We start from the raw sequence: 9,964 nt of genomic DNA, 5'->3' as shown, positions 1-9,964 counted from the left end.
AAATTCTTGGGGAAGAGAGGGCGGCTGTCAGAAACAAAACAGTGCCGGAGCAGGAGGCATGTTGGTTCAGCGAGGAAGCGTTGGAGGGTTTGCCTCCCAGACGTGCTGTGTAAACCTTTTTTTGCCCCCTCCATCAACCCCCTCTCATTCCCTCTCTCTCTTCCTCTCTCACTCTCTCTCTCTCTCTCTCTCTCTCTTCCTCCCTCCCCCTTCTCCTGCTCAGTGTCTTTCTAACTTTTCTCTCTGACTAACTCGCTCAATTTCACTTCACTCTTAGTATTGAAATGAGCCGGCACAAATCGAGATGTCTCTACGGAGCAATGGTGCTGTGATTGGTATTAGGGTATTATTATTATTACGAAACTCTATAAATGTTTCCATCTCAAAGACCTAATCACAGCCCTCATTCAGGAGTGCTCCTGGGGCAAGTCCTTTCATATTAACTGCAAAATGAAATTGGCGACACCGAAATAATGATGAGGAATGAGAATGTTACACCCATCCCTTTTTCTCTAACTAAATGTCACATTTCCGGTGATCAAGGAACACTAACAAACCGCAATCGCTTTCGATTATTAGAAAAATAAGATGGCTGGACACCAAGCCCTCTTCCCTTAGGGGGTGTCGTTGTGTAAGACTAAATAAATCATTCCTCTCCATTCCTTTCCCCCTCCACACCCGCACCACACTTTTTTTCCTGCATTTTTTTTTTTTTTTCGTTTTTTGTCGACCATAGCTTTTGTTAATGAGCCTTGGCCAATCGTTTATAAAGTTATTTTCACTGAAGCCCATCTGATAGTGGCAGTGAATAGTCTGTAGGGGGTTGAGGGGTCTCCGCTGGTCATGTGGATATTTAACCCTCAGGCCCCAAGTGAAATACTGCCCTTGTGCTGCGCTAGCATTGCCAGGACGAGACAACCCAGCGTCTGTATGCACAGGAAGACCGTCTCTTCCCCTTCACCGACTGCAGCCTGGGGTTGTCCTACTTAGCACTGGCGTCCATTCAGCGCAACATCGCATTGTGTCTGACATGAATTCTCAAGGGGCCATACATGTTTAATGTCACAGTGTAGCTAGCCGCAGGTAAACATGCAATATTGATAGCCAGCTCGTACAGCCAGCTTCCTGTTTGAGTTGGAAGTTGATCTTGTGGTTGTGGTTGTGTTTTTTTGTTGCAGTCTGTTTACTGTTCTATCTATTCCATGTGTTTTTGTGGTTCTGACATGAAGTAGCCTGCAGAAAAACTTGGGACGACTATGCACCATGACATCCAGCCCAGTAAATACACACATTACTTAATCCGAACACATGTTGTTTAGGAGCTGGACCCATGACCTTGGCCACTGGGTGAGAGTTGAGTGACCGTGGAGTGTCCAGTAAATATTTCATTTCATACATAATAAGAAGCCAAGGAGATGTACGCCCCACGCTGTGCGTATAGGCCCACAGCGGGTAGACTTGGTAACGTCTGCAGCTGTAGCCATAGGAGGTTATGGCTCAGTTGTCTGTGATGACAGAAGCCTGCCTTGACACCTGCCATACAGATGGGGCTAACGTTTCCTAACCTCTTCTACTCTAGCAACCACCAGCTCCCAGCTGCCTGTAGTGCCTACGCACTATGTTGTGCCACCAAAATAAGGGAATAGCATATCAATAGCTGTTAACACGGTGCTACGTAGCCAATTATATTGAAATCTGTGGTTCACATTCAGCATGCTGTGATTTTGATAGATTTATTGCAGTGTTCATACTGGATTGTGTGTTTTGACTTGCAAAATGTCCTCAGTTCACTCACTCTTCCCAATACTTAAAGCAAACGCCTTTCAAATTGACAAAGTACAGTGAGCTTACGTCATAAGCAACGGTTCTGTTTTCCGCTCGGCAAACTCAAGGAGATGAGAGATGTTTTGCAGTTCGGCATTTTCTCTGGCTCAGCGGCCATGGCATTTGAATAGCACTTCATTTGCTCTCAATCTTCTGTGCCTGAACACTTTTGGGGTGACAGGTCCTACTTCTGAAACCTCTCACAGTCCTTCTCGAGAGCTGTTTACCTGAAAAAACGCAAAACGGTTGACAAAGAAGAGAGCCTTGGGAACCCCGTTAAGGCCTCATGCACACTAAAACTGCACACATGAACTCCGAGCCGTTTTCAGGCTCAAAGCAAAAAAGTCAAACTCCGAAGTGAGATTTATGACAACACGCGCGTAGCCCTCGAGCCTTCCCGTTAACAGCGCCGGGTTTCAGGAAACCCATTTTGCGCTGAAACGTAGCATGTGTGTTCTTATTACGGGTGTTCTTTTTTTTTCTTTTATCGCTGGCGTTGCGCTGCTCCTTGGCTCGCGAAACGCATCTTCGGGGAGCGAGGGCTGTGCCGCACGAGTCGTCCATAACAAGGCTTTAGAGATGCGGGCGCTCCACCCGGCTACTAATGATGGAGGTCACAGCAGGACGGGACCCCCCCACCCCCCCCTCGCCCCCCTCCCTCTCATATCCTCCCAGGGAGCCCCGAGCCAGCCCCCCAGAACTGACCGTGTCCCCCTGTAACAATGGCGCGCAGCATGCGGCATGCGTCACTCATGGCTCTCGCATGTCAAAGATCTGTTTCTGTTTTCGGGATAATGGCTGCAAGTTGAGAATACAAGTTCGTAATGGGGAACATGAGGTTGCATTATCAACTGTTTGCATCTTCCGCGAAGACATTGCGGTTCAAAGCAAACCGGAGTCTCGCACATGTGCAACTGCGGAAGAGAGCCCCCCCCCCCCCACCCCATCCTCCAACCCAGTGAGGTTGTGGCCGGTGGGGGCTCCAGCAGACGGCTTCCTCCTTGTCCACCCCCTGTGGGCATCACACCTCAGTCCGGGGCCCAGCAAAAGCGCCGCGCCTCAGGGGCACGCAGGGCCTCATAGTTCCCTCTCTGTCTGTCCGAACAGCCGAGGCGGTGGATGCCGGGAGACACGGGGTGGTGGTGGTGGCGTGGGGAGGAAGTCCTGATTTACAGGTTCCACATGTGCAGGTTCGGTTGAGCGGCCCCTGCTGTGTGAACTGGCTGCCTGTGGATTGAAGGGGGAGAGTGTGTGTGTGTGTGTGTGTGTGTGTGTGTGTGTGTGTGTGTGTGTGTGTGTGTGTGTGTGTGTGTGTGTGTGTGTGTGTGTGTATATGTATATGTGGAGGAGACTACCCAAAAGAAACTCCTCTCAAAGCACTGCCAAATGTGTTTGAGCGAGCACAGGCAGTTTTGAATGTGCAGCATAGGTGGGATGCAGGCAATAGTGTGGGTCATTCTATTGGAATGGATCATTTCATTCCTAAAGTCTTTATCTTTCACAGATTTGTTCAGTTCCACATCAGTGGTCAATGGTAGTAGACTGCAATCGGTGGTTTAGTGACCTCTTCCTCCCTCTCCTGCACTCAGTCACCCAATGTGTTGCTGTCTGAGGAATTGCTAATCTTTGCCCATAGCTGTATATCTAATATTTCTCTCTCTCTCTCTCTCTCTCTCTCTCTCTCTCTCTCTCTTTCGCTCCAGGTTGTTCCTGAAGAGCCACACGGGGACAGCAGGTCGGCTGAGCAGCCTGGTGATCCACGGAGCAGATTTCAGCACCAAAGACATGGACAACGACAACTGCATGTGCAAGTGTGCACTCATGCTCACTGGCGGTAAGTCTTGCGGCTCTGCGCAAATTTGACACTAATGAGGTGCCCTCGACACGACCCTCCACCGACATACCATCGACCGAACGCTCCGAGAACAACCCTCCGTCAAAGAGTTCACCGGATTTGAGGTTTTTTATCCGTCGCCAAGAACCGAGCTGTCGATTTGCGTCAACTTTTCTGCGGCTAAAAAACCCAAGCCGGGGCCATCGCACCACGCCCGCCCGCCCGACGCTCACGAGTTGAAAGCGCTGGAAACGGTATCTGAGAACGCGGAGTCAAAACGTACAGGCCCATGGGCCCACGAGGAGTCAATAACGTTTAGTGGTTTTCCTGTTTGGCCGAGGAAGTGTCCGTCGTGAAGTAATGAGCTTTTGCATGGAACTCCTACGCATCCCTGCGTGAGAATCCCCTCACCCCTTCAGCACAAGGCAGGTTTCTCCCCCAAGCACCTCGGCTCGACTCTTCTGGCCACGTAAAGGCGCAAGCTCCGAAAACGTCTCCGAGATTAAAAAAGACAAATTCTCCTCCCTCCTTGATGGTGAAAGAATCGCAGGAGTCTGTGCCAGACTGGGTTCGCAAAGGGCGATCTCCAAGGTGTCGGATCTCAATGGTCCATCATCATCATCGACAGCACCGTGATGGCCTGAGCTCCTTGAGAACGTTTCCTCTCCTCACTTATCTGGATTTGTTCGCGTTCCCTTTTGGTTCAGTTGTCATGGCAAGCAGGCGAGTTTGCCTAACAGGACCCTGAGAAAAAATGCACGCTGGGATGTTCCGTATCAAGGTTACCGGCGGTGATCGGGCGAGAAGGATTAGGCCTCGACCACAAGCCCCCAAGGGAAGGACACTCGATAGTGTGCATTCACAGGAAGGACAGACGAGAAGGGTGTTGATGTATCAGGACTACTTTAGTTCTGACAAGCCTGGCTGCTTTGGAAGGCTAAAACGAGCACATTTCTGAAGAATTCTCATCCTCTACATCTCTAGGACTTGTGTGTGTGTGTGTGTGTGTGTGTGTGTGTTTGTATGTATGTGTGTGAGAGAGTTCTATTTGTGTGTGTGTGGGGGGTTTGAATTTGTTTTAATATCTCAAAGTTGTTTTACATGAACCCATGACATGCCTGACCTGGAAACAGCAAGGACACTGACCCCGCCAGCAGGCTGCAATTCGTAGCCATGGTAACAGACCCCCCCCCCTACACGATTCTCCAATAGGGGACTTGTACCACAGCGCTCCCTGACCAATGACATGGCAGCTGTATGACACTGTGGGAGCCTTTCTGGAAATGTCACAGCCCACTGGTATCTTGACATATGAGCCGGGGGGTCAGAACTCGGCCACTGGTCACTGGCTGATTGGCACATTGCGTGGCACGCCGTTCCAAGAAACACAGTTGAGGCAGCTCCACTGTGTGTGTGTGTGTGTGTGTGTGTGTGTGTGTGTGTGTGTGTGTGTGTGGTTCTGCTTTGTTTGTACTGTCCAGTCATACCACCCCACCACAAGACTGAGAAATTCTTGACCAGTAGTTCATAGTTCAGATGGTGCATCATTTTTTATTGAAACACATGTGGGGGAGTAGCAGCGCCGTGCATTCTACGCCGAAATGTACGCCCAATGTAAATAATGTCATGTTATTGGATAGGATATACAATGTTTGCATTTGGCACGAGGTGCATCCATGTAAATGAACTGCGCGTGACCCTTCACAGTAATCTCGTGTACCTCCCTATATAAAAGGGAGTTTAACAAGTAACAACTTTAGTCATAAAAGTTTGCAACATTTCAAGGGCCAATATAAAGCACTGTACTGTATAGGGAGCCATATTGTAAGAGGAAACTGGAACACAATGAAGTGCATATACTTCACGGTGCATATTGCTCGAGCAAATAGTTGTGAGATATGACAGGTGGGTGGGCAGTAAAATACACATAAATATATCTAGCCATCACAATCGGCAGCAGCAATGTACAGCCAATATATGAAGGATGATGAGTCTGGCAGTAGCAGCAATTAAAGTTTGCCCTTGAAAGTACACTCTCTTTAAATAGGCTGCCCGAATGGAAACTAATCTCCAGGTGCTCAACACTACAGCCCATGGCATTCTAGAAAAGTTTCCTGGCTGAACCCAAAGATGTCTTTTATTGGCAGCTGTTATGTGCATTCTTTTGACTTTATATCTTATATCTTTTGACTATATGTGTGTGTCTGTGTGAGTGAGTGTATGTTGATATAGTATCATAGACAGTGCAAACACAGGTTTTCTTACAAAGCCTAGTGCTCGCAGAAGTTATTTGGACATTGAATGGTGCCAAATAGCTCCCATGTAGCGGGCAGTCTGATCAAAGGTGCATCTGCAGAAGGGCACTGCACACCTTTTCTCCAGATACCACCAGGGGCATCGGGCGCTGCCAGTCATTCTTAACCTGTACCATAGTAACCAGGCCTCTCTGGAATGACAGCTGAACTTTTAGCCCTAGACCAGAGCCATAGAGAGAGAGAGTTGCGCCACGCTTTGATGTCGCCGCCACGCAATCAAAAGTTCCAAAAAACCTGCGCTGAATGGCTGAATTGCAGGAGGGTGGGATGTACTTCTAGATGCTGGAAGGTGTAATCAATTAACTCATTAACCACTGACCAAGAGATTGGCTGTAAACAGTTCCAAAAGTCCCATAACGAGGAAATAGCTTGGAAAAAGCGCTGCCATTTTTTCCTATGGAGGTCTATGGGAGTGTCGCCACTCTGTTTTATCTACCGCTCTGCCCTAGACCTTTCGCCCCTAGCCCTGTGTGTATATGCTTTGTTTTTTGTTTTTTAAAGAACTGTCTACAATAACTTCAAAAAAGTAGCTTAATAAAATTCTTTCAGGACTTATTTAGGACATTTCTTTATCCTCCATGTCAATTTTGACTGATTTTCTCCTGAATTTCTCTCGCCTCTACAGGTTGGTGGTTCGACGCTTGTGGCCCATCAAACCTCAACGGCATGTACTACAACCAAGGGCAGCACGTGGGCAAGCTCAACGGCATCAAGTGGCACTACTTCAAAGGCCCCAGCTACTCACTCCGGGCCACCACTATGATGATCCGGCCCCTGGACTTCTTATAATGACCCCTCTCCAACCCCCCCCCCCCCCCCCCTCCCCCTCCATTCCATACCAGAGCACTGCTGGGAATGTTCCAGAACAGTGCTTCTCACTGGCTTCTTTGCATGACTCCATCCCAGCACCACCTCCACTGAACTCATCTGGCGAGCCTTATACTACCTGGCGATCAAGTGACACTTTTGCCTGATAACCTCTCTCCAGGAATTGGGATAGGGGGAATTTCTGGGGGGCCTATTTTTATCGTGGTGTTTCTGCCATGTTAGGTGCTTCAACTCTTTGGGACTTTTTTTTGGAAGACGTGCTTGGTTCTGTTATTTTTACATCCAAGGTATGAACTTCAAGTGCCATACACTTCTCGCGCCACATCAGAGGACTACTGTGCTCGCCTTTGATGGGATGGGCCTGGCCTTTGGCTCATTTGGCGAGTAGGGACGCTCAGCAAACACCCTCCATCTGGAAGGTCATTGGGAAACCAAGAGGGAAATGTTTGAATTGTTTTGTCATTGTCTTTTTTTTTTTCGTAACATGGATGATCAAATTGCACAATTACCTTTTGGGACATGAGATATTTTATATTTTATGCCTTTTTTTCCATACCAGTACTTTAGTTTGATACATTTGGAATGCTACTCTCTTTTGTAAATAACTTTCCCAGGCAACCCAAGAAGACGAATCGTTGCACACCGCTCCACTTGCAAGGTCACACACAGCATAATACTTGTAATATTTGTCTTTCATGGGCAACAGAATGGAACAATGACTCTGAGAGCAAGGCCATTGGTCAATAGCTGTGCTGCAACATGTATGCTTGCTGGCCTGCCAAAGACTGTTGATTAGTTCTAGAGTTCATACTGCCCCCATTGTTGTTATTGGCTGTGACCTATGATAAAGGTTGATCCACATTTATTATTGGATGTTTTATACCGCCAGTGCCAAGACTCCTAAGTGCAATAATTTCAGCTCAATGTCAGCGATTGCATTAGCAAATGTAAAGAGAATGTGACATTGCAAAATGGCTATGCAAGGTACATCAGCATAAATCACAAGAAGAATTTAAACAAAAAATGATGGGCTGTTGTATTCCATTATAAATACTGTGTCCTATGGCCATTAAACTAGATGCTGGCAAAACCACAAAATGTCTACATAATTAGAGGCTGGAACAAAAGGCCATATGTGTATCTGACAGTGGCAGATTGAACATGTCAGGATTCCTGCCGATCTGCTGGTATAGTGGTGAACTGGTCAACAGTTTTATATTTTCCTTTAAATCAGGGCCAGACATTGGGAGTTGCAGGGTCAAAACTCAATAGTTGTCTTGTTCCTTCAAATTAATGTTATTTTAGCTTGAACAAAATGTTTATTGGGAACAAGACATTAGACCACCAACACATCTGGTGCTTATTAAATAACATCTCCTTTCTTTCTGATACAGTTCTACTTACAGTACATGAGAACAGTATGCATCACACCAAGAATTTCAATTGGTAGAGTAGCCTACAGCTTTGAACTTTGCATTAGCTGATTAAATGCCCTATGTTGACACCAAGGCTACGTTGTCATCAGCAGTAGCCTAACGCAATGGAGCTGTTTCATCAGAAGCTGGTCAGACAGCATGTGTTCAGACGGCAAGTTAAATGATTTGGTCAGATACAGAGGTCAAATTACACTTCAAGGTCATTACAGGTCAAGTTACAGTGACATAATTTTTACCAGCATCTGGTACAATAGTCTATGCTAATAATGTAACACAGCAGCAGCCCAGGGGCTTCAGTTGGGAAGGCAGTGCAGGATGCAGATGGGTTGCGAATGCTGAAAAGTTCCCTATTACAGAAACTTAATCTTACTTAGTCGCTAAACCTATTAAACCCATCATATCCCATCAGTCATCCCCACGGTCCTCACACTCCAAGCGGTTCCCGTTCAGAGCTGCTGTTCTGAATAGTCTCCTCCACAGTGAAAGATGGCCTCATTAAAACCTGAGAGGCTGCCTCATAAATAATGTTGTTGGGTTTTTTTGTGTGTGTGTGTTTTTTTTTTTTTTTTAAGACGCTACCGTCTTCATCCGTGTCTGAGGCACTCTGATCCATCATCATCATCATCATCGTAGGAGGAGGAGAAAAACCCATCACTGCGTTGGCAGCTGCGCTCATGGTGTCCTTTCATCAGCCAGGTTTAAAATGCTGTTTTAAAGCATCCCAGCTGAAGCCGTGATAAAAACGAATGACTTGCTTCAGTGCTCGCCGCACTTTTATTACGAAACCACCAGCATGGAGCGAGGACTAGCAAGCATATTTTCAATTTATCCTTTTATTGAAGGCAGGTACTCTTGTAAAAATAAAAAAGCCTCGTAGTATCTGGTATGTGTAGCGCCTTGACCTGACATGTTTATTAACATACTAAAATGGTGTAACTGTAATTTAATATGTGTACATATAAAATAACTTTCCTGAGGAAAGCACTGTCATTTATATATCCTCTGCAGGACCATGGTTTTCATTCTGAAGTAATAAGAATAACAAAAGAAAAGACCAGTGCCTTCAATGACTCTGCCATTACCTCATAAAAAGCCGTTGTTTTGCCATATTATTTAAACTCTTATTTTTGTATCAGTGGTCAGAATTTCATGATGCTAGACTGAATAAAACCAAGCATGTGATGCAGTTTTGATTGCGGACTGGGGCCCTGGAAACCTGTTGATTTTTGTTGACTCGAGTTCTCATTTGTTATTATTGCTGTTCTGCTTTTGATACTTTTTCTTTTTTTAATGCAAGACTACCAACTGAAAACTGCACTCACACACACAAAGCACACGCCCACCCACCACACACACACACAGAACACACACACACACACACACACACAGAACATGCCCACACACCAAACACACATACACACAGAACACACACACACACATACACACGCAACACACACACACACACACACACACAGAACACACACACACACATACACACGCAACACACACACACACACACACACACACACACCACACACACACACACACACGCAACACACACACACACACACACCACACACACATACACACACACACACACACACCACACACACATACACACACACACACACGCAACACACACACACGCCCACACAACACACACACACACCACACACACATACACACACACACACACACACACACACACACGCAACACACACACACAC

General features: G+C 46.7%; 1 protein-coding gene across 2 annotated transcripts in view; it reads left to right on the top strand.

Annotated features, from left to right (window-relative positions):
* angpt1 (angiopoietin 1) overlaps window positions 1-8,426 on the top strand; it is a 48,752-nt gene extending 40,326 nt beyond the window's left edge. For both annotated transcript variants that reach the window (XM_062529763.1, XM_062529762.1), the window contains exons 8-9: window positions 3,528-3,658; window positions 6,599-8,426. In XM_062529763.1, the coding sequence (XP_062385747.1) occupies window positions 3,528-3,658; window positions 6,599-6,762 (295 nt within the window). In that variant the 3' untranslated portion in view covers window positions 6,763-8,426. The remainder of the gene's footprint in view (window positions 1-3,527; window positions 3,659-6,598) is intronic.
* The last annotated feature ends 1,538 nt before the right edge of the window (window positions 8,427-9,964 follow it).

This window comes from Sardina pilchardus, chromosome 24 (assembly GCF_963854185.1).
Source record: "Sardina pilchardus chromosome 24, fSarPil1.1, whole genome shotgun sequence".
In the NCBI taxonomy this organism is placed as follows: Eukaryota; Metazoa; Chordata; class Actinopteri; order Clupeiformes; family Clupeidae; genus Sardina; species Sardina pilchardus.
The sequence above is the reverse complement of the archived record's forward strand: the minus strand, read 5'-3'. Positions and strand labels throughout refer to the sequence as shown.